Raw genomic sequence first — 25,839 nt, forward strand, 5'->3', positions numbered from 1 at the left:
ATAGAAGTGTGATGATTTGAAGGGCTGGTGATGTTTTTTGGAGATGTAAGGAAGAGAGACTGTAAGATATTTGATAAGACACTAACATTGCACTATCATTAGAAATCAGGTTTTGAAAAAAGGACGCTGTAGTAACACAAGAAGATTATTTAATTCTATGCTTTTTTTACATTTTAAAAATTTTCAAGATTTCAAAAGGCATGTCATCAAGAAACAAAATTAATTTCCTTTCTGGCTTAGGTGCAAAAAAATTGTTAAATACTGATGGCATTGACTTCACTGTTATGCAGTAGGATGGTTTAAAACTAATCTTTGCTTCTTTTTTTGTTTAGGCCAAACAAATAATCTGAGCTTCCTTTCCTTTCCATCATAAGTTATTACTCTTTCAGTCCTTAAGGTAGTCTTTCTGTAATGAAGTAATTACAATATTTCATCTGGACAAGTGGGTCTTCTAAACCGGTAAAATGTCCCTTTTGTGTCTTCCTGAAGCACATTTTAGATTGTTTAACACACCCCCACACCCCATGTACATTTTCTGCACTTCTGAGCTGAGAACTGAAATAACCTGATCTTAGAACTAGCACATGTTCTGATACATTTAATATAGGTTCTGGTGTTTAAAAGTTCACTGCACTAGGAACTGTTGTTTATTTGGTACTGATTCAGCAGCTATATTGATTTGGTTTGCTATTTGCCATTCTAGAGCTGGGGACTCTCAAATTTATTGAGATAAACTATTTTTTTCAACTTCCTCCAGGAAAATAGTGTCTGACCTATCTGTTCAGGAAAAGCATGGAAAGATGGCATGCTTTTTATCAAAGAGTTATAATTTCTCTTCTGCTGTTTTTTTCTTTCTTAGGAAGGTTCTGCTAACCCTGGAAGTAAACGTTGGGTATCGCAGTGGGCCAGTTTGGCTGCTAATCACACACGTCATGACCAAGATGACTTGAGATTGGAGTCCTCTGTGCCTGCTCCTTTAGAAAATGGTATTAAAAACTGTTCTTATTGTCATAATTTATGCTGAAAAACCTGTTAAAGGGAGAAAAGAATGATTATGTACTGTACTCAGTTTTTTTACTCCTAATGCCTCAATTTCACGTGAAATTCTTCTGTTTCATTGAGCAGAAACAGTGTAAAAACAAGCTCAGCAGTAGTGGTGTCTGCGTGGCAGTTGAGTGCCAGTATTACACTGAATGTTACTAAAGCAGGAGAGTTTATAATCTATTTAATATTAGAGAAACTTTAAATACAGTTTGGGTACCATAGTAATAGTATAGTATGCATAGTATATTTCTTTCCTTACATTTTTCTTAGTCTAAATTGGACTTCAGTGTAATGATTATTAAACAATCCAACCTGAGAGACTTCAGCTGAAGCATAGGATTCTTCTTTATCTTGGAAATACAGCAGACCTTTGATATTTCTTGAAAAGCCCAGAAACCTTCTGTTCAGCAATGAACAACCTTATCTTCCTTCCTTGTGAGTGCCGGATGTTCAGAACATGTGTCTCCATAGTTTAATTTTTCACATTTTTGATTTTGAAATGGTTTATTCTTTAATATCTACAGTCTTGACTATAAACTTCTATTCTGCTTTTTTCTTCCTGTAAATTTCTCTTTAGAGGTTGTGATCATCTTTGGGAGAAGTTGTACAAAGAAGTTTTGCTGTTGTTGTTGCATAATGCATATATCTGTACCAATGCAGGAAAAAATTATCAGTGACCGCTGCTTCTGTTGTAGCTTTTTCTCCCCTCATAAGCATTGAACTTTGCCTAGGATATTAAAAATCAAAGGAGATTAAAAGGGGAAAAATTAAATCATCTGATACACACACAGAATAATGGAAATCAAGAGCAAATTTTGCACTATTTGAAAGGATTGGGTGTGTACATACAGGACACTTAAAATCACTGCTATTGAGACTGATCCTTTGGGTGGTTAATCAGGAGCTTTGGTGGTCTTTTGTTTTCTGTAGTGTTTTAAATGGTCACTTTTATGATCTTCCTTGAAGAGGTAAAGGCTTTTTTTACCATTATGAGAACTAAGATAAGAGATAAAGTGAAGTAACTACTGTGTAGTACATACCCGTACTGCAAGAATTCTAAAATACTAAAAGGGGAAATAAAGCATTTACAGCACCAAAACACCAAAGTAACAAAGGTGTAATAAAAATAAAATTTAGTGGGTACATCTAAAAACCAATTCAGAAAACATGTCTTCTTGACTTAGATGCCTATATCTTCTTTAGAAATCTTAGTATTTAAACTTCACATAACACATATTTAGCCAAATATGATGCTAAACAACTCCATGCTTTTTTTTTTTTTTTTTTTTTTTTACTAAAGGCTTTTGAAATTCACCACGAAGCTAGTTACATGCTTATATATGTATAAAATATTTGATCTAGTAGGCATGTCTGAGGTAAATTTTCACAGATGGCAATCATATTGATTTTTATTAAACCTTCAATTTGTTTCATAATTTTCAAGAAAAAAACAGTGCTGGAATTAGAAAACCTTGCTTAGATTACAGAGGTACTTACTGTTTCTCAAATCAGTGTCTTAGCATAGATTATAGAAAAAAAAAAAACCAAACCTGTGGGTCCTTTTGCATTCTTAAAGGTTTGACACTGCAAAGAGAAAAGATAGATTGAAGAGCATGGGTAGGAAGTAGCAGGTATACATACAGCATGATTGTTGATATTCAATTAATTGCTTAGAGGATTCTTCCAGAGAGAGACACCCTATATTCCAGTTCTTACTCCTGGAGCAACCAATGTTGGTGGCAAGCCATGATAGGAAAGTCCCAACAGGGTGTGCAGAGCAGTTGCTTGTAGATCTCTCCTGGCAAGAAAGGGAATTGACAGATGTGTGTTACTAAATGTGTCACATTATGTTGCAACAGCAGACAAATGAACTGGAAAAAGAATTTTTTCTATCTGAATATTCAAAGTCAGAGAAATTCATAGAGCAATTTATATCACCTTTGAGTAATAAAGGCTTTTTTCTGACAGCACAAGTGTTGTGTTTGTTGAATGGGCAAAGAGGGCACAGTCATCATCACTGTGGAAAAATAAATGTTGGTTTCTAAAACAGTTATTCCTTCCAACAGTCCGTGGGATGCCCATGCTTTTCTGCCAAAGGAGCATTCATTCTGTGTACACTGAGAATTGAGTGAAAGTGGTTTAGCACTAATACTGCATTCTTTTGATGCTTTGTATGCAAAGCGTTGTTGATTTTCCATACGTTTTTATGCTACAGTGTCTTGTTTGGGACAAAAACATTATTTTTGCTTTCTCAGCCATAGTAATTTCTTTGTTCATGAGTGGGGCTTTTCAATATTGTTGAGAAGTGTCTCCCAGCACTGCAGATTCTTGCCTGAGTGAGGCAAGGTCTCACAGGGAGAGGCTGTAGTCTGTCCATGAGACAGACCTCAAGCTGTTGAACAGGCAGGTAGGGGGGAGGAAGGAGGATCTTACTCTTTTTGGTAGTTTTGAAATCTGGTCCTAAAGGTGTTTAGGAATGTAAAACTTGCTTTCCACTTCCTGTTGTAATGGTGTGCTGATTGATATAACAGTGATTTCTTACCTATTTTAACCTACTGTGAGATGATAAAAACTTTGTATGATTCAGCTGGCTAAAAGAGTTCATTAAATGTTTTGCTACGTGTCTAAATTGTCATAGAACAGCAGGATGGACTGATGAGTTTTTCAGTTCTGTTTTATGTTGTATTAGCCTTATGCAGTCTTAAACATGTAATCTTTCTATTTGCCTTGCTGTTGAATGTCTTCTCAAATATTTCTTCTCTTTCATTTTTAGACACAGACATCAGTGAGTCTGGTATTTCTGTTAGAAGTGCTGGTTCAGCTGCTTCTATGACCAGCCAAGGTGAGCGAAAGAGGAGGACACTTCCACAGCTTCCCATAGAAGAGAAAGTAAATGAAAATTTAAAACCAAAAACTGTGTCTCATCAGAGGTCAGAAATAGGTGAGAAGCAAGACACTGAACTTCAGGAGAAAGAAACTCCAGCTCGTGCCTCAGATGCTAAGTCAAGCAGAGCAATGAATGGTCTTTCACCCAAAGCTACTGGAGACAAAGTGTTTTCTTTTCCCAGCTCTTCTAGTAAAGAGAGAGTTGAAACTGGCAGAGAAATTTCTGTGGTGAAACAAGCTTTAGCAAAAATTCAACAACAAGAAAGAAAGGAGCAAGGACACTGGACACCCTCAAAATTGTCCTCTACAAAATCTGCTGCAAACCAGGTTGAGAAAGGTAGGGAGGAGATTCTTATGTCACCCAAAACTTTGGATAATCAAGAAAATGCTCCTGGACATGTTACAGATAAAGCAGAAATTAAATTGGCACAGATTGAGGGAAAAAGAAGAAAAAATGAGGAAGTCATTAGAGGACAAAGTCCTAAAGTACTTGGAGGAGACAAAAAGGAATCTTCAAAACCCTTAGTGAGGCAAGGTAGCTTTACTATAGATAAGCCTAGCACAAATATACCTATAGAACTAATTCCTCACATTAATAAGCAGAGTGGTTCTGCTGCCCCTTTAGTATCTGCAAACAGGTTACGTGACAGAAGTGATTCGATGGACACTGATTCCAGTATAGATACAACACTCATTTTAAAAGACACGGAAGCTGTAATGGCTTTCCTTGAAGCTAAATTGCGTGAAGAAAATAAAACTGATGAAGGTCCTGACACTCCTAGTTATAACAGAGATAATTCCATATCACCAGAATCAGATGTCGATACAGCCAGCACAATCAGTCTAGTTACTGGTGACACTGAAAGAAAATCCACACAGAAGCGGAAGAGCTTTACAAACTTATATAAAGATAGATGTTCCACTGGTTCCCCTTCAAAGGATGTTTTAAAATCTTCTACGAGTGCTAGAGAAAAGATTGAAAAGAAAACTAAGAGTCGATCTTCAGATGGTGGATCTAGAGCTGAGGCTCGCAAAACTGTGCAATCCAGTGGAAGAATGAGGCAACCATCAGTAGATTTAACAGACGATGACCAAACATCCAGTGTACCTCATTCTGCCATTTCTGATATCCTATCGTCTGACCAGGAAACCTACTCTGGCAAATCACATGGAAGAGTTCCTTTTGCCTCAGCAGATGAACTTGTACATTCCAAGATGGAAGGAAAGTCAGCTAAATCAAAAACCTCTCCTGTTGGACTTGGGCAGTCTAGTAAATCTACCACTCTTCCAAGACCTCGTCCCACAAGGACTTCTCTCTTGCGCAGAGCACGCCTTGGTGAAGTCTCAGACAGTGAGCTTGCTGATGCTGATAAGGCTTCAGTCGCTTCTGAAGTGTCCACTACAAGTTCTACGTCAAAACCTCCATCGGGGAGGAGAAACATTTCCAGAATAGACTTACTCGCTCAACCTCGCAGGAATCGGCTTGGCTCTCTATCAGCACGTAGCGATTCTGAAGCAACAATAACCAGGAGCACTGCCTCATCACGGACCCCAGAAGCAATCATCAGAAGTGGTTCAAGGCTGCTCTCAGGAGGAGATAGCGCTAAAGTTTCTGCTAGAACTCGAGCCAATAGCATTTCTCGACTTTCGGATTCAAAATCCAAATCCTTGGCATCAGCTCATAATTCTCCCTCAGGTATGTGAGATTATTTGAAATAATTTTGTACAATGCTAGATGTTTTTAACATGTGGATTTTTTAAAGAAATTGTTTAAGAAAGAGCTCTTATGAAACTGTTGAGTTTTAGTTGATGCAGTCTTTTTCTTTGAAGTACAGGCTTCCATGGCAGGTCTTGTGGAAGTTTCTCATTTAAAATCATAAAGCCAAGAAATTGTAATCCTTTAATTCTTTGGATATCTTTTCATCTTGATACTAGTGAGACAGAACTGAATTGGGACAGTCAAATGCATCAACAATCATTTATTTTAGTGCAAAAACAGACCCAGATCTCTTCGCTCAAATCATGGTAGTTCAGAAGGTCAGCAATACTATTTAGCACATAGAAGATAAAATATTTATTTATAAGGTAGGCTTGTAAATAGGCAATCAGAGATTATTTTTTTAATAAGAATAATAACCTTGAACTAACAAATTGAAAAACTATGTACTACCTAACTAAATATCATTAAGAAATTTCTTTTGAAGGGTTTGCCTTTTCTTGGATTATTTAGTTGTATTCCAAATCATGGTGATTTATGATTTCATCGTGTTTTCCAGATCATGTTGATCTGTTTTTGGTGTGGTGGTTACTCTACCTTGTATTACATTTGGAAGGAAAAATCTGCACAGTCTACAAATTTTAACCTGCTGTTCTGTTAGAAGTTAACTTAGCATTCTTAGTACAAGCAGTGTGAAAGCTGGTAGGTTTTTTCAACAGCAATATTAAATACATAAAAATAAAATGTGTTACTTCTTAAAAAGTGAACTGTCTTGTGAAATGAGTATCTAAAATAAATGTCAGCTTCCTTTTAGAATTGTCATGCTACCAGCTTTACCATATTTGCAGTCAATCCACAGTCTCAGATAAAATTAATAGATTAGCTTTGAGCATTGTAGTGCACTGAAATTTTGCTGCATCCATTTGGTCTTGATACAAGCCACTGTGATAGTTAATTTCCCACACTCCTGCTGTCCTTCTGTTGCTTATATATCATAAGTGGACCATGTCAGGATTCATAGCATTGTATATTCCCTAGGTTTCCCACAGTTTAGCTGTGTCATTTATTGGCTTAATAGAAAATTCTGCTGAGATACATTGCTGAATTGTAGAGTTGACTCTGTGTGATTCTATGACAGGTGTCTACAAAGGAACCCAAAACAGGTGACGCTTCAAATAAAAATTCAGTCTTTCCTTGTGAGATATAATTGGGAAAGCATTATGTTTTCAATTTTAATCAAAATTTTAAATTGATGATGCAGCCTGAAAGATGGCAACTCTAGGGTAGGGAAGTGTCAGTTAAGACCCTTTATGTTTATGAACCAGTGAATACTAGTTCACATTATGATAATGCTGATTCTTTAAAAGGTAAAGGCCAGATATTTTTTTGTCACTTCTCTGCTTTTGTTTTTCACAAAACTCTGTGAAAAACTCTGAATTTTGGGGTTTGTGTCCATGTGAAGTATTGCAGGCTTCCTAAACTTTTCCCAGGTTGCTGCATTGAGGTGGTTTGCTGCTTTTGTTGAGAGAAGTGAGTGTATCTTTCTCTTCTCACTCTATTAGTCTATCACTTTGTTGTCTGTGATAAATGTTCATTTCCCCATGTCCCACAGTCAAAGTTTACTGTAGCTTGTATAAAACACTGTTTTCAAGAGAGAAAAGGTGCCATTTTCTCATGGATACACCAACATAATAATCTAGGTAATTTTAAAAGACCATTGTTAGAAAAATATACAGTAGTAATAGCTTCTGTCTTATAAAACTATCAGTTAATATATATTGATGGAGAAGCCTATCAGTGTAAAGGCCAGAATCTGAAAGAAATTAATGAAGCAGTCAGATACTTTCAAAATGAAATCATCGCTAAATAAACTAATTAAGTTTTGTTACTGTATAAGTAAAAATATTATTACTGCTGTTTAGGATTTAGAGTTCTGAATTTTGTCTGTATCAGTAACATCATTGTATAATTTTTATACTGATTTTTTTTTAGATTATACTTTAGGAAAATCTGAATTGTTTTGAAAGTGGTGTAATTTTCTAGTGTATGTAGGAGTATATGTCTTAATGCATCTCCAGTTACATATAGACCACTTTTAATTCCTCAATTTAATTTTGTTTCTAGAAAAGTTAACAATTAATTTTAGCACTTTTGGAAAGTACTAATGAAGTGCTTGACTAAAGCACCTCAACTGTTTGAATATGTTTTACTTCAGGCACATTTCATCAGGGTGTAACAGGAATGGATTTTCTTCTCTCCCTGAATATAGAAAGACTGGAAAATTAATTATTATTACCAGTATTGGGTTTGGGGTTTTGATTCCTTTACCAGAGGGCTAGCTGCTCTCAAAATGTTAAATATGTTCCATGGGTTATCTCATCAGAGGTCGGTTAATACTACCACATTGTAGATCAGTAAACATTGGCAGCCTCTTAAATCCAGCTCACAAAGAAAGTTATTTCTGCACTTTCCAAATCAATGTTCAGACACATATACCTGTAAAAAGAGAGTAAGAATAAGATGTAGTTTCTTGATATTTTTTATTGTCTTGTACTTCATGTGGATGAATGGCAACATGATAGGGTTAAAATTGTCAGAGCTAGCAGCAAGTCTGTAATTTCAAGAATCATTTCTAATCTTTGATGCAGTGAAGTATTGCTTACTTTTATGTGAAAGGGCAAGCAGATAAATGGAACATTATGGTGAGAGCTGTTAGCATTGAAGTCATTACCAGAGTTTTTCTGTGGTAGGAGGCTTGAGAACATTGTGAAGACACATGAAGAAAAATTAGTCACTTTATAGGATAAGCAGTGAAAGGTCTGATGAAGGCACTGCATCATCAAACAGTAGAGTGTGATCAATAAAAACAGAGGAGACCAAAGACCTATTTTCACAGCAACAGGGGGAAATTGGAGATTATGTTACAGAAGGAGCTACGTATCAGGAATACAAACGTCTGGATCAGACCTCGTGCAAAGCTGCAACTAACATTAGGCATTGAGTCAGAGCAGAGAGAGCCTGAGCAGCCAGCTGTGTTTGGCAGCTCTGCTGCCTGGCTGACCTAGCTGTCATTGCAAATAGCTGGCAGATAGGTTGATCAAAGCTGTTGAGGTAACTGTGGGGGAAAAGAAATTGATAATGGAGAAAAACCAGCCCTTACTAAGTACATTTGAGTAGTAGGAGCTTGGAAATGGATGCACCTCGAGAAGTCAATACCCCAAGAAGAGTAGAATGTATTCTAAGTAGTATAAGGAATATATTCAATAAAATTTATTCTCAGATCTTTGAAGTGAGAGTATGTTTTCCAAATCACCAAACTTGCCAGTTAATCATTGTCAGGACATTGTACTTATCACAGAGTAGTTACTAAATTAGGTTTGAATGCTGATTATTTTAGCCAGGGTTTTTTAGGATTTTCAGGTTAGTGGTACTGCTATTCACAGTCTTTGGTGTCTGAAATGAGCAACTGCACAACAGCTTTCAGAAATGTACATAAACTCCGATGACATTTTGGACCTGCATAATTTAAAGATAGTATTAAAAGCATATATATGCAAATGTATAGCTACCTCACTGGGAAACATGCTTGGATATGCTTGTCGTGAATTTCACAACTTTGAGATTTTTACCACTAGGCCTACAGTAACTTTGTCCTCATATTAAAGAGAAACACACTGATAATATGTAACACCCCAATATTTTGAGGCCTTAAAATTTAATGGTCTTAAAAATAGGGGTTTTATGATACTATGTAAAGTTGCATATGTTTGTTATTGATGTCATTTCAGTTAGTATCTCTGAAATGTTTAAGCCTTTACAAAATTCAGTATTTTTCATTGAAAGTATAATCTTTTCCTAAAAAAGTGTGGGTGGAAAAGAGGACCTAAGACTAATCTCGTATTTTATTTAAGCAAATGCTTATAATCTGAATGTTTTAAATGGAATTAACATGATAAAACACTATTTTGTACACAGAGAAATCCAAGCTTCTCCCAGACCCAGACCCTGATGTTGAAACTTACAGTGGTAGAGTACTAGAAATCAAATCTGTTTCTGATATTTCACTTCTCATTCAGTTTTTAGTTTTTAAATATATTATTGCATATGCTCATTGTACAGTGCTGAGTTGCTGAACTATCTCACTTGAGAGATTTTAAGATAAATTTTATAATTATTTTGAAGACTATAATTTGAACTGGGACAAATAATTTAAACAACAATGGATGAAAAATGTGGGCCCAACTCATAAATCTCTTTGGACTTTGGTCACACATTGCTTGCATGCTGTTGGTGGAAGAATGTACTTTTTCTGCTCATGTTTTACTTCCCTAAGATCAAACAACTTTGAAACCTCCAAAAAGAGATCAGAAAGTGATTGGGGAGACATTGTTACTTTCTACAATAAAGTTAGAAAACTTCTAAAAGTGGTAGAACTAGACATAATTTGAAACCCTCATTTAAACCTGAAAAAAAATTGCACAAGCATACGTTTGTTTTCAGCAATTGAAAATTCATTATTGGTATGAGGGAAGGGATGTAAGCTTACACACCAATGTCATAGTCTACATACCATAATCTTTGCATAACACAAAAATTTCTTCCATTATTTTTTACTTAAATTCATATTGGTGTATACTCATTTGTAATGTTTGTTTTTTAATGTATCAGGAGAAATCATTATTAATTCTTGCATTTTTTAATACTAAAAACAATTTACATTGTTTGGTTCTGTTGTTTTTCAATCACCAATAGGTGGTCACACACTTATTTAATTTTCTGCAGTACTTACAGAGCCTCCTGAATGTCACTGACTTTGAGCTATGAAATCCCCTGCAAAAATTTAGCAGGTTGTGGTGATGGGAATTTCTTTACACTTGGTGGTATCTCTTCCTGCTGGAAATGACTGAGGACAGCACATCTGAAATCCCTTTTCTAGACTTCAGTAATTCATAAGGGGAAAAGAGCCTCCTACTTAGTTCCAGTTCTCCTGTACTTGAGGCTGTCCTCAGCAACATGGCTGTATAGTGCTTTATGTGCTGCAAGTCAGAATATATATACTTCTTTCTCTGAGGCTGCTTTTCTTATGGATGTGCTGCAGATTTGCATAACAGAATATTAATTTTACATATTCTTTTTCTGTACTAAACACATAAGCATAGACTCGTTACGGTTGGGAAAGACCTATGCATCATCTAGGAATTTTATGCTTTCCTTATGTAAGTGTGCATTCCAGGCTTGGTGCCAGCTCCATCCCTCCTTAATATCTCTTCATTTTCTTTTCACATAAACCTTGAATGAAATTTGGGAAAAAAATCTGCAGAAAAAGTGCAATCTGACTATATACTTAAATGTTAATGAATTGGGCCCTTGTTTTGTAATACAGTTTTTCTGAACTCATATACAATCACTGGCTTTGATATCTTACTTTACTCATCACTATACAAAGAGCATTAGTTTTATGTTTTTATTAATCAATATTTTTTATTTAACACAAATTCCGTAGCTTTCTTTTAAAGACGTAGTAAATAAACCTTTTGTGAGGTACCTGGGGATGGATAATAAATAGCTGTGTATTTTTGTGATGTTACTGAAGTAATGCTGTTTTTTCTTATTAAAGATGCCATAATAATTCTTTTTTAATAATTAAACTAATTTAGTAAGTGCAAGATGGAGGCGCTTTCCTACAGATTATGCTTCCACCTCAGAAGATGAATTCGGATCAAACCGTAATTCCCCTAAACATGCCCGTCTGCGTACCTCTCCAGCCCTGAAAACCGCGCGACTGCAGAGCGCTGGGACAGCAGCTCAAAGCAGCAACACATTCAAGCACAGGATAAAGGAGCAGGAAGACTACATTCGTGACTGGACTGCCCACCGGGAAGAGATAGCAAGGTTGGTTTGAAAGGAGTGCTCCTAAAATAACAGAGTTTGTACCCAGCCACTGGTACAGGGGCTCATAGAGGACAAAGAGAGCTAATGAATTTTCTCTATCACTCCTTACTGCTTTCCTTCACTAACTGAATGGGTTACTTAAAATTCTTCTTATGAGAGACTGGCAGACAGAACACTCACATCACCAGCACATCTCTTTTTAGTGGAAAATGATAGTAGCTTCTGATTTATGATAGCCAAATCCCAGAAGATGAAGTTTCACTTGCATTATTGGGACTTGCAGAGGTACTCTGTGTATTTCCTGAGGCTGAAGTGTATGTGATTTTGTACTACCTTTACATGTTGAGATAAAATTTCAGATTGATCACAGGTGACAGGGAGAGAAAAAAGTAAGCTTTGGAATTTGAGAGACCATGTTCTCATTTTAATTTTTGATTTATCAGGACATTATTTCATGTTAGGTACTTTCTGATTTAAGTAATGCGTATTCACCAAAAAGGAATTTTTTTTTTTTTTTTTTTTTTTTTTTTTGTTGCAAGCCCATGAGATTAGTATATCGGTACCTCTGTTATTACTGGCACTACTCTGCTTCAAGTGTACCAAGGAAAAGTTAGTTTCACATTCTGGTAACCAGTTATTGCCATATCATGCAACACCCAGGCAGTGAAAACTTCAGAGAGCTTGCACAAGCATGCAAATGTTATTTAATACTTAGAAGTCGGTGTTCAGATTCCAAAGATTTTCACAGAACCTAATTTTGAAGCCTAAACAAGAAATATGTTTTCCTTTTAAGATTAATTTTAATAGTGTGGAGTATTTTCTTACTACTGTGGGAGTGTTTTGCTTAGTGTGATTAATTATTTTTTGTTTCCTGATTTTGGTAATATTTTTCTACATTTGTTTTTCTGTTGTGATCTGTGCAAAGGGAAGATGTAGAGACCTGAGAGACACACAGAAGATACCTAAGGGAGTCTCATAGTATCTGGACAAATAATGAAATAAACGTTTTCAAAATAATATTCCTAGAACATCTCTTTCTTTTCAGAAGTCTAAAGTTAGAGATGGTTATAGGAAGGACTGTGTGAATATAGGAAAAATAGATAGCCATAGCATATTAGTTACTTCTGATAAATAGTACTGCTGAACCTCTACTTCAGTGAAACTTTTTGATATGTTTTGCCTGTCTAAGAGAGATTGACATAATTGATGATGCAGTCTAAATTCATTTGATGGTTAGGCTAGCAGGTTTTTCCTCTTCCTTTGGGATTCTTACCCTTTCCTACATTGATGTATTGCCTTTAAAATTTGTTTTAAAGGCTGTGTACTTATCCTGCCTCTTCAGCTTTATTTTCAGTTGAAGTGCTGAGAGGCTCAAATCAGTACTGCCAAATTTTTAGGTTTATATAGAGATTTTACACAACCTGCATTAAATGACCTTATTTAAAGTAAAGAAATGTAGTATTTAGCATCTGAGAAATTCCAGGTTACTGTCATCTGTTGTCACTGCTTCCAATACCAGTTTTAGCCTCTGCTGAGAGCATTTGCTGTAGGTCACTAGTTCATCCTTTCTGTGTCTCCATATCTTTGTAGTGATTCACATTTTTGCTCCCTGGCTTTAATTGTAACTTCTGTCCTCCATAAGATACTTTTTGTCTCTGCTCCTATTTCCTTGCTAACCACAGGCTCTATTATTGCCTACCTTGTTTTCTTTTTTTCCATCCCAGCCATCAGTCCAGCCTCTGTGTTCAGGATCCCTTCAACTCTATTTAGAGTTTTAAAAAACTAAGATGGTATTTGCTCTCATTAACATTAGTTGATTTATTTTTGTTGTTGTTGAATAGCTGATTAGATTGTACGGATGAGCCTTTCATAAAATACATGTGTAGCAGAAAGTAGTGTAGAAATTGTATAGCAAACATTTAATTTCATCTGTGTTACCATCATACTGTGTTTTAATAACTCCGTGACTGACCCAGTTTGCACAATTTACAGATGTTAGTAAAACTGAAAATTTGAAAGAGGTGTTTAGAGAAAGTTCCTGGAATAATTAAACTTGATTTGAGGCCACACTGACATGGAGGGAATTTACACTCTTGGAATAATGTGAACCTCACAAATATTTTATTTAAGGATGTTAAAGTATTGTTACAAAATGCACTGACTTAGTATAGGAAGTGAAACATAGTAGACTAAGCATAAAAATAGTCCAGTAGTTCGGTACTATTACAGATATCATAGAAGTATTCCTATTTCCTTGTGTTTTTTTCTAACACTGGGCATTCTTTCACTGCAGGTAAATAAGAACTAGAGTTCCAGGCTTTTGAAAAAAGTGGTCATGCTCTCTCCATCCCAAGCCCTGTATTCTCACCTTATCCTATGTGTTGGAAACTGAGTGTGTTCCCTGTGTAGCTGCCTGAATCTGCTCACCAAGTGAATCTAAAGCAGTATTTCCTGGAGTGGGTTGAGGGATTTAGGGAATTTGAGGTTTATTAGTTTTGCCTCTGTGGATTGATTTGCCTTGTATGCTTGCTAGGAAGCAGTAGAGATCTGCAAGGCAGCCTACAGTTGTAGTAGAGTAAATAGGGTGCACCTGGAGCCTAAGTCTCTTGTCCCTGATTACACAAAATATACTCCTTATATTTCTGTTTCTGAAAGTTAATGTAGAATTACTTGAAAACTTCATAAGTCAGGCTCAGCTCACAGCCGGTTTCTATTATTCTTTTTCACAGTGCTTCTCGTTTACTGCTCTGTGTTGTTTCTATACAGGAATGTAATTGGGTACTGGACTATAGCCTACTTTCACATAGAAAATGATTCCAGATTTTGTTCACATGACTGATATTTGACTGTGGTAATTATCTGTGGCTTGCCATCTGCAGTGTTAGAGTTGTTTGTCCTGGTACTTCTGGGATTCATTTGAATTAATTTTTATATAGAGATCTGAAACTTTATGCAATTTTGATTTCTTGGTAAGAACTCAAATAAAGTGGTTTTATCATGTTGAAGCACTGCTGATTTCTGTGAAGAGTTAAGTCTTCATTAATTGATGCTACTTTTAGTTATGGTGTTTAATGACATTTGTCTTCTGAAAAATTTCTTGATAATTGAAGTCTCCTGGTTTTATTTTCTTCACAATTACTCATTAAGTACCAGAATTTGTCCCAGAAAATCAAATGTGAATAGTAGCAACTTCTCTATTTATAGAAAAAGTTAAATGATTGTATGACACAGAGGAAGTAGCTGTTTTAGTGTATCTACTACTAAGAATATTGGACTTTGAATGGCATGTGTAAATTGCCATATGTTTGTATACAGCCTTCTTCCAATTATATGTGTATATAAGCTGCACAAAGTTGCACTTCCTTGTGGATTGCTGATGATTAGCCACAAAATCCAGTGCTGGAATTTGGCTGGAAATTTCTCTAATTACGTTTGCCTTTCTACTAGAAATTCTGTTCACTAGGTCTTAAGCTATCACTAGGCCAGTGGTGTCCATTGTTTTTGACTTGAAGACAAAGTGAAAATTAAGAGCAGAAGGAACACCTTGAACAGTCCATCTCTGTGGAGCCCAGGGTGTGTCACTGTCTCATGGCTGTGCACCTCCTTCCACCTGAGTGGCGAGTGCTGTGTGTCACCGAGTCCTCGGTGGCACAGAAGTGGCGCTGTCAGCCTCTGTGCCTTCAGTGCTGTCAGGCAGAAGTGTGAAAGGGGATCACTTTACAGTCTCCTCAAATCTGTGATCCAAGCTGGAGATTCAGGGTGCCATAGTTAATTATGGCTTTTAGCTTTTGCTTTGTGGAGGTTTTTGTTTTGTTCCCTTCTTCTTGTGGGGTGTCCTGGGGAGGAGTAGCACAAGCAGAGCAAGTCAGAGCAAAGCTGATTTTTTGATGCTGTGAATCAGAAGCAAATAAAAGGACTCTTTGGCTGAGAATCGAGCTGTATATTTGTAATGCTATCATATCCAGGGTTTTAAAGGTATGTTTTATTTTTGCCACTGAAAGATTTGTCTTGATTACATTTGGGGATTTAGGGTGTTGGTCTGGAATTTGAGACTCATAAGCAGCTTGATCTGAGCAAGGTATGGAGCTGCCAGAAAATCAGAAGTCCTGAAAACATTTTTTTCAGTTAGGAAACTAAGGTACAAATTAAATGGTTTCTGAACATTTTGGATTTATTGCCTTGTCAGACATACTGCCAGTTATACATCTGTGCAGGATTTTCAGAGTATTTCCTATGCCTCCTCTGTGTTGGATATACTGCACGTTGCACGCATTTGCCTGAATCCTAGGAAGAAAACAAGGATATTCTGTCTTTTGAGATCACCTTTCACCTTCTTCCTCTAGAAAGGCATGCTATTAAAAGCTTCAGTCAAAATTTGCTTTTATGGTTCTACAAATAATCTTCCTGTTTAAAAAGGCATGCAGGTTTTCATAGCATGGTTATCAGGAACTAGAACTTAAAACGTCAAAGGCTGCAGATTGGGCTTTACTGGCCCAAAAGTATTTGTAAGAGTGAATGTAACACTCTCTTTATTACTAGGATCAGTCAAGATCTGGCTCTCATCGCACGGGAAATCAACGATGTAGCAGGAGAGATAGATTCAGTGACTTCATCAGGCACTGCCCCCAGTACCACAGTAAGCACTGCTGCCACCACCCCTGGCTCTGCCATAGACACTAGAGAAGAGGTAGGAGATCTTCATGGAGAAATGCATAAGGTTCTTCCTTTTCTTTATTTCTTTTGCTTTTAGCATTTTGCATAGCCTTTTTAGTTACTTCCACTCAACCCGTGTGCATGATCTCAACATTTTTTTTTAATTTGAAATTCCTTTACATTTCAACCAACAACCCAGAAGTCATTTTGTGAACACAGCTTGTCAAAAGGATGCATACTATCTGTCTGTCTCTTTTTTTCCACAAAACATAGGATAAGATAGTTCTTTGTTTTTTGCTTGTCTGTAGCCTTAGATACCGTTGGATGGTATCTAAGTGCATTTAAAGATACTAGTGTGTATGCACAACTATATATAAATGTATACATTTAATTCTTTGCGTAGCTATTAAAAACAAAAAAGTCCCTCTTTTCACAGGTGACAAAAAACTTTCATCTTCTGAACACTGAAATACTTAGGTACCATCAGTTAACTTCAGATTTTCTTTCTTAATAACATTGTCAAAAACTGCCTTGAAATAAATTTGGTTTATGCTTCTAATAATTCCTATTTTCTTTGCCTACCTCTGGTGTGCTGTTCTAAGAATATATTGACTAACCTGTTCTAGTAACCATCACAGGTCTAATGCTGGTAAACATGTTAATCTGAATTCAAATCATCACTTTCTACCATGTTACAGTTCACCATAGTAATGTGTTGTAAATGTTTAATGCATTTTTTTCTTCATAGTATTCCTTTCAAAATGTGTTTTATTCATTTTTGTGTGCATAAATTTTGGTTAGTACACTAGTTTACTGTGGTTAGTTTAATACTGTCTTTTTCTGTGGAAAAAAAGATATAAACAGCAATAAGAAATCTGTGAACTGGGTACTCAGAAAAATTATAAATGCACTCACATAGATTTCGGGTTTAATTCTCATAGACTGTGGCTAAACTTTAAAGATGTAAAATGCTCTTTTTCTCAGATCCAATTAGATCATTCCAATTTTTTTTAATCATTAAATAATTATTTTCTTCTTCAAAAAATACTATGCATTGTGTACATACTGCAGGTGGCAGTATCTCCTTTTGGTAGTGTAGGTCTTTCTGTAACACTATGACTTATTTGGAAAAAAAAAAAAACCCTAAATCTCGGAGTACTCTTCTCAATTCCACAGATATGTTCCATTAATCAAAGGAATTAATTATTCAGTACCAGTTTATAGGTAGCTATTATGTTACCTGCCCATAAGCAAAATTTCAGTGGGGTAGTCTAAATTTGCCATGTATGTCTAGTATTTAGAAAAAAAACCCCAAATCTTGTTCATTTGTACAAGATATTTTTACACAAGAGATGCATAATTTTATACTATAGAAGACAGCAGAATGATTATTATTTGATAAGCATCTTAGAAACTGTTTCAGGAGAAAAAACCCCAGTAATCTGATTATTGGATGTATCCAGTAGATTTCATGAACTTCATTTTTCTTTTATCCTGCAGTTGGTGGACCGAGTATTTGATGAAAGTCTCAATTTTAGAAAAATCCCTCCAATAGTGCATGCGAAAGCCCCGGAAGGGAATGGTCGGCCTAGTGATGCCAGACCTCAGCTGACAGAGGCCCTCGATCCCCCAACAATTACCCGCAGAAGGACTTGGAGCAGAGATGAAGTGAGCACACAACAGGATTCTCTCTAAGAATGTGTCAATTTTAAGCTTTTACAATTATCTCCCCACTTAATATTCTAGATAATATCCTGTCTCTCCTACCTCTAGCAGGTGGCATAAATATTTGAAAAAAAAAATGTATTATTTTATTGGCAAAATGTTCAAATATCATTGTATATGATGCTATCTAAAACAAAAGTAAGATTTTTTTATAGTTAAAGATACCAAAATATATGGAGTTGTTACTATTAAACTAATAATATCCTTTTTTATTAAAAACTTATGGCAGGTTATGGGGGACAGTTTGCTGTTGTCCTCAGTCTTCCAGTTTTCTCGCAAGATAAGACAATCCATAGACAAAACAGCTGGCAAAATCAGGTAGGTTGTTAAAAATTGCTGTTATTGCTGAAAAATGTCTGTTCCCATCGACATTCCCAGCAGTAAAAAAATATATATGTAATAGTTACAGAGGAAGTGTACGTAGTAGAAACTTGTCTTTTAAAAAAGCACTGTTACCCATGGCATTTTTAGCATTCAGAAGTATTTGGAATGAATACTTTTTGCATTATTCCTTCTGTTTATTTCACTTTATGTGAAGAGAAATATCAGGAAAGTTTACATGGACAGAACAACATCCAGCAGAGGAGCTCTTCCAACATAAGCTCTTCCAGATTTGCAATACTGTGCAAAATCTACACAACCTCTGTGCAAGTCTTATAAAACTCCCTTCCTTAAAAGATAAGATTAAAATGTTGCTGAACTCTAAAATTGGTCCCTGCAGGTTTGCCAATTTTGTTGTAGGGATTTTGCATTTTAGGAAGAAAAAACAAACTGGACAAAGGACAGCTGTTTCAGTAAATCCTTCTGAAAAACATCTTGCTCTGGAGACAATGTGAAAATTCCTGCTTATATAGGTAGATTCCTTCATAAGATGTCATAGTAGCTAAGTGCAAGTGTAGACATCCAAAATGGTAACATGCTGCTGTATTGACAGTTCCATTTAACTTGAATATATTGTGAGTGTACAATCAGTCGGTGACCACTTTGGTTGACAAGAGTAAAACAAAATTCTTAATACAAAGTTCAGGATTGTGTATTTATGTTCTTCTTCATGTCTTTGTGCAGTTAATAACTTAAAAATAGAGAACATTAAAAATAAGGAAGTCTTTTGGCTGAACTTAATGCATAATTTTGTGAATGTGAGAAAATATTAAGTCTGTAATTGATTGGTTTGCTTAGGAAGTGTCAGATATTGGAATATTAGATGAGTGGCAGATTAAACAACAAAAATTTATCAGAATAGGGTGATGTAACCAGTAAAAGCAGCAAAATACTAATATATCGGAAGATTGTATTCTCATGGGATTACCAAAAAAGATTTGACCATAGAAATCAAGAAGAAAAATAATAATCTATATAAATTGGTTAAAACTGTAGGTTAACTGCCATTTCTAGTCCTCTTATTTCTAATAGGAAGAGTATCACCAAGTGAAGAGTCAATTAGAAGCCTGTAACTCATTTTAATTATCACATTCTAAGGAATTTTGTGTGGGTTTTTTATTGGTGATTAACAGGTAATGTTAAATCCAGGTCTTGCACATTTCTGATTAATTTGCTGATCATAAAACGCAGGTCAGCTACTAATGAATGTAATAATAATAATATGCTCATGTATGATATAAATACAAGCGTACCTACAAATATTTTATACATACTTAAAGAAAAGGGAATTGCTTTTTGTCTATAAAAATGCAGTAAGCTTCCATTAATAAGGAATTATTTAGCCTTTTCCCCAGGGCTGTGTTCAAAACTTTCTTTTCCTCTGAATGGGTTAGAAAAATACCATGTTATTCATAATTTCATTAATATTTTGAATCAGGAAAACAGCACTACTTTTAATATTGTTTTTAGGGACTACCTATTACAGATTTTTACCTTAGCTTTGTTTTGAAATACATGAGTTCAGCCAACTGATGTGCTGCTATTCCTTTTTCTGGAATCAAGCCAGTTAAAATTTCTGCCCAGAATAGTTACAATGTCTTCATAAAATAGGTGCTCCAGCCCTCTGATCATCTTCATGGCTGTTCTCTGGACTCACTCCAACAGGTCCATATCCTTCTTATCTTGTGAACTCCAGAGCTGGATGCAGCACTGCAGGTGGGGTCTCACCAGAGCAGAGCAGAGGGGCAAACCCCTTCCTTGCCCTGCTGGCCACTCTCAGGATACAGTTGGTTTTCTGGGCTGGGTCATGTCCAGCCTCACCCACCAGCACCCCCAACCTCTTCTCTCCAGGGCTCCTCTCCATCCATTCTCTACCTAAGAGAAGCGTGTGCTTTTTATATGTTACAATGAGTTTGCAGGAGTTTTCAGAGATTGTGAAGGGAAGAGCTAAGTAGGTTTTATGGTGAGAAGATCTGCAGTTTTATCAGTGCTCTGCCATGTGAGTGCAGTGTCGTTGGCTTGTCTTGTAGCAGGCAAGTGTCTCTTCAGCCAGGCAAAACCTCAGCAAAGCAGTCATAGCAGGGAGGTCCTGCCCGCTGGCCTCTGCTGTTTGCTGGGCGTCCTGCAAAGTGCACTGAAAAGAGAATGGGGCATATTGAGCACAATTAAGTAAGGTTTGCCTCAGAAAGTAGGGAAAAGTAAGAGAAGAAGGCAACAGGCGTTTATAAATATATTCTTTTAACTTCAAATATATCATTAGAAAGAGGAAGTGCAAAGAAGACAGCGATCATGAACCCCCAGGAAGTTAAGAATAGCTAAATGAAGTGTTCATGAAGATGAAGTAAAAAAGAAAATAGGCTTCCTCAGTTTATAATAAAAACAAATTGGCTGTCCACTTTATAATTTAAATAATAACAGTTTCAAAATTTCTAATTAATGCTTTCATTTTGTTCCATTCTTTTTTAATTAAGTGACCAATGAAATGAGAACCTTTCAAATTTTAGAAGAGAAGAGCATTAGCTCTAAAAACACCATATAGAGAAGCAAAGACACTAATCACATATATCAGGATAGGATTATTGTAACAGAACATGGCAAGAAGGTAAATGAAAAATCACACAATATCACAATAGTTTTTTTTGGGTTTTTTTTTGCTAGTGCTGTTTACTGCTAAATAAAGCCTTATTTCCTATGTTCCTGCTGATTTCCAGGGTGATATAAATGCTATTATATTAGAGAAAGTATAGCTACATAAGATTGTCTGTATTCTGAATCAAATATTTCCAGAAGTTGCTTTTTTTAAAAATTATGATGCTGTAAAGGACTTCATTGTCTCTGCTTTATCTTCTTTTTTTTTTTTTAATGTGTATTTGAGCTCCTCAATGACAAGCAAGTACTAAATTTTCCATTGTATTTGAAATTTCTGATATCCAGGCTGTATGGCTTTGCAAGCTTTTTCACTCCCTGCCAAAACATATGAAAAATTTGTCAGACCTCTGATGATGAACTTTTTCAAAAGATGATGACCCTATTTAATGCCTTAGTGTGTTTCTATGCTTTCTTCACTGCAGTTCTGATTACTTTTAATTTACTTATTTATTCCTTCCCCAAGAAAAAGTGTGTATTAATGTTTGCTCCTTGGATGCTTTGTACGTGAATACACCCAAGTCTGGCAGAAGTGGTCACTTGCCTCCATGCCATGACATTTTGTCATCAAAGTAGCACTTCCTCACAGTGAAACCTCTGACATAAATACATTCCAAACCAGCAGTGAGTGAAAACCTCAAAGACAGAAGAGTTAAGGCAGCTTCTGGATGAGTTGTCTGTTACAGACATCTGTATACTGATAAAATAAGGCAGGGTATATATTTTGCAAAACTAGATATTCCTGACAGGATAATAATGGAAAATGAAATTCCCCATAGGGTATACATTACTGATGAAAGGTGAACAGAAATGCAGTACCAAGGCTCACAGCTTTCCTTCAAATTCTTAGTCTTTGTGACATTCACTGTATCATGAATTTCCAATTTACAAATTATTTCTTCCGAGATCTAGTTACAGTAATAGCTTCTTTTAAATATACTGCTCTTTGCCCATGATTTGAAACACTGTGGTTTGTTTCCTTAGCAGTTCTACTGCAGCTGTTTTTGAACTCTTAACTTATAAATACCAATTAGAGAAGAAGTGGATTCCATGTCATCATGGCGTCATTCACAGACCTTAAATATCTCCACATTTCTTCTTTTTTCCCATTTTCTTTTCCAATTGCTCCAACGGAGAAAGTTTAAATTCTGTTTATTATATGACAATGAAAAAATTTTATCAAGCAGAGAAGCAAAACATGAAAAATGGGAATCTGCCAGTATGCTTTGGGGTTTTACAATTAGAAGCCACTTCTTTAAACATATGAGTGATACTCATACTACTAGAACATATATATATATATATATATTAAATGTACATATTGAGACTTTTCAATGAAAACTTTTTCTATAAAATGCATTTTTAAAATTTCCTAAAATGTTTTCTTTTTTATTAATATGAAATACAAATGTAAAAGTTGAATTCCTTTTTCTTATATTTTGTTTTTATTGTAAAATGCAGTATTAATGGGGAATTTTCTCACTACAGTAAAATAGTTGGCTTTTTAGAAATGTGTCAGTGCTGAAGGAAAGAACCAGCTGTGTCTGTATATCTACCATAAGCAAGTATTTAGCTACAGAATTGCCATCTTAATCTCAATAATAATGATTTTGCTGAAAATTGTGAAACCTGTATGCTTCCCTGAACATTTCAACTGTGTGGTTAGAGTCCATCAGGTTTCAGTTTTTTATATTTTATTTTCATTATTACTCCTTATCCTGTTTCCCCCTATCATATTTTTTAATCTTTCAGATTATTTTATGGAGTTTTTTCCCTAATTTAAACATACTGTTGGATTTCTTTCTTCTAGAATATTATTTAAGGACAAAGACAGAAATTGGGAAGAAATTGAAAACAAGTTACGAGCTGAAAGTGAAGTTCCTATTGTGAAAACATCAAGCATGGTATGAATAGTTACCTTTCCTGGGACTGATTATACTGCTCATCTCATGGCTAAGTAATCAGTAGAAGAATGTGGTGTTTTCAGTGACATAAGGGCAAAAATCTGTAAAAATCCTTATTTAGACACTAAGTATTTTAAAGTAAAATAAACCTAATCTTCAATAATTACCAAGACTTACTGTCTTAGTAAGTAATTATTTTCTTACTGTATCATTAAGAAACAAGCAATTGTTCAGGGGAAATTTTCAGATAAAGAATGCAGTAAAAGGGATTCAAATGATATATAGACCATCAGTATGTTTGTTAAACAAAAGGTAACAACCATTAGCTGGAATGTTAGATTGCCTTTGAATGAACTTGGTTTACAGTCTAAAAACTACTCTACCTACTAATCATTAATACTTAATATGTAATACTTAACACTAGTAATACTGATTATTAGTATTTAGAGAAATTGTTGTGTTTTAATGTATGTGATGAAAATAATCCATAGACACATTGCAATAAAAGGATTTTTCAGTGAAAAATAATCCTGTTGGTTTTGTCTGGAAGTGGTAACCATAGGTTGCCCACTAGCACTCCAGCTGTTTTATGTAATAGCCTAATTGCATAAATCAGCTGTGGTTTATGGCCTAATTCAGGCCATTTCAAGACCAGAATGTGTGACAGTGTGAGGGAACAGACCACATGTTGTGTCTCAGTACACTTCTCCTCTGCTTCTAAACACAGAGCACAGGGTTTGATAAACATCCTTGCATGAGACAGCAGGCAGAGCCCAGCTACATTATCAATCTGCAGAGTCTGCTGTTAAAAATATCTGTTTACAGAGGCAGGGTTTTTTGTGGGAGAGAAACCTGCTCAAATGTGAATACATTTCATCTGGCATTGAACTGGCTAGAACTTCTCTGCTAGCTCATCATCAGTCAGTAAACTCCTCCAGACTGATTTTTCCTGGAAGTATAAAAGACTTGGCCTGTAATTTCTGCAGAATGGTGTATTTATCAAAAGCAATCATTAGTAAATCAGTATTATATTAATAGAGTTGCTGATAGTTTGTTAGGTTTTTTCAGAAATTTAATGAAGTTCCTCTTGGAAGTTTCTAATTTTATAAATATTATAATATAAGGAGTTTCTCTTATCCCTCTCCAGAACAAGATCCAAATTTAGTGTTTTATATTCTAAATGCCCTAAATATGGGAGGCTAAGGTACTCTTAAAAAAGAAAAAGGTTTCTTGTACATCTATTCCTAATTTCACCATTTTACTGAATTTTTTTCCATCTATTAAAGCATCTCACACTGATAGAAAGTTTATGGGTTGTTCAATGTTTTTTTGTATATGCACTGATTTTTAAGTTTCTGCTTAGTTTTCAGAGCAATATGTTGTTCAAATGCAGTGCCTTTATTTACCACAGAATACTAAAAGTTAAGAAAGGACAGTTGTAAGTGATGTTTGTTTTGTCCTTGGAACATTTATGTCCAGCTCAGATGTGAAATCTGCTTAAAGATAATGACTGAGTGAAGATAATCAGTCTCTTTGCCACCCATGAAAATCACACTACTTACTTAGTACAGAACAGCTTTCTGAAATGCATTAATGGTTTTCTGAAATCAGTGTCTTTGAAAATTCTCAGCTTTAGAATACCACTGACAGCTCTTCTCAGCAGCTGGGTTAACTATTCTTCCATATAGGATCCTTCAATTGTAGGATTTACATATTTATACTGACATAAATATGCTAATTCTATAACCAGGGAAACTACTCAGGGAAGTGGTCACAGCACCAGGCCTAGCAGAGTTCAAGGACCCTTTGGAAAATGCTCTCAGGCACTTGGTATGATTCTTGGGGTGTCCTGTGCAGGGCCAGGAGCTGCACTCATTGATCCTTGTGGGTCCCTTCCAGCTCAGGTTATTCTGTGATCCTACAGCTTTAGATATGGTACATTTAATGATTGCTGTGTTTCTGGGTGCATTGCTGTGGCTGTGGCTGTGTTAGCAAGTAATGCAGCACAGTGGAGAAAAATCTGTAAGGCAAAGTGCTGGGGCCCCAGCACTGGGGTGCTGTGCAGGGTCTCATGGGGACAGAACCTTGATGCAGACATCTCACTGTCTGACTCACATCTCTACAACCTTACAAATGACTGTTCCATTTAATACTGAGTTTATCCTGTAACTTCCCTTTCAAGGTCTGCTGTTAATTTGCCTGTTCTCTGCAGAGCTGTGGTGTCTGTGCTTGAGCAGAGGTGGCACAGGCAGATGAGCAAGGGTCAGAGGGAGGCCACGGGGATGGTAGCAGGCAGTCACTGCAGAGGGCTCTGGCTTTCTGAGTGGGACATGGCTCTCCAGCCTCCAGCACTGCCACCCATGGCTGGGCCACCACCAGCACAGATGTTCTTGATGCCAGGAGGGACAATCCAAATAGCATAATGCAATTGGACAGGTTTGAGAGGGGGATTGTTCACTCCTGAGAGGAAGTTTAAATCTCTTTTTCCTTAATGGAAATTTCCTTTATTTTTCCATCATGGCTTTAAGCTGGGATAGGGAAGATTGAGATTAGATATTAGAAAAATATTTTTCACTCTTAGAGTGGTCAGGTCAGGAACAGGTTGCCACAGGGGAGTGAGTGGTGGAGTCACCATCCCTGGAGGTGTTTAGGAGGTACCTGGATCTGGCACTGGGTGATGGTTTAGTGGTATAAGAGCTATAGTGGCAGTTCGGGGTTAACAGCCAGACTTAAAAGCTTAAGGGTCTCTTCCAACCTTTTCTGATTCTATGATAATGAAACATCGTTGTTTATTTTCTAGGAAATATCATCAATCTTACAGGAACTGAAACGAGTTGAGAAGCAGCTGCAAGGTACAAATCTTTTTTCACTTTTCTCTTCTGTGGTTGCTTGCTTCAATTTTTTTAATAGATATCTATATATGTGTATGTATAACATGAAAAAAGTTACTGTGATTTATTAAAATATATTCACAGTATCAGTTATGTGCAT

General features: G+C 35.9%; 1 protein-coding gene across 8 annotated transcripts in view; it reads left to right on the forward strand.

The window, feature by feature from the left end:
* Positions 1-25,839, forward strand: part of CEP170 (centrosomal protein 170) — a 96,257-nt gene that overhangs the window by 67,250 nt on the left and 3,168 nt on the right. For 2 of the 8 annotated variants that reach the window (XM_041404173.1, XM_041404178.1), the window contains 8 exons: positions 860-986; positions 3,818-5,626; positions 11,305-11,539; positions 16,079-16,256; positions 17,693-17,860; positions 18,147-18,235; positions 22,755-22,848; positions 25,649-25,700. In XM_041404173.1, the coding sequence (XP_041260107.1) occupies positions 860-986; positions 3,818-5,626; positions 11,305-11,539; positions 16,079-16,256; positions 17,693-17,860; positions 18,147-18,235; positions 22,755-22,848; positions 25,649-25,700 (2,752 nt within the window). The remainder of the gene's footprint in view (positions 1-859; positions 987-3,817; positions 5,627-11,304; positions 11,540-16,078; positions 16,257-17,692; positions 17,861-18,146; positions 18,236-22,754; positions 22,849-25,648; positions 25,701-25,839) is intronic. The other 6 variants (XM_041404174.1, XM_041404175.1, XM_041404176.1 and 3 more) reach the window with 6 other exon arrangements.

The sequence above is a fragment of the Onychostruthus taczanowskii genome, unplaced genomic scaffold (genome assembly GCF_017590055.1).
Source record: "Onychostruthus taczanowskii isolate IOZ18803 unplaced genomic scaffold, ASM1759005v1 scaffold21, whole genome shotgun sequence".
In the NCBI taxonomy this organism is placed as follows: domain Eukaryota; kingdom Metazoa; phylum Chordata; class Aves; order Passeriformes; family Passeridae; genus Onychostruthus; species Onychostruthus taczanowskii.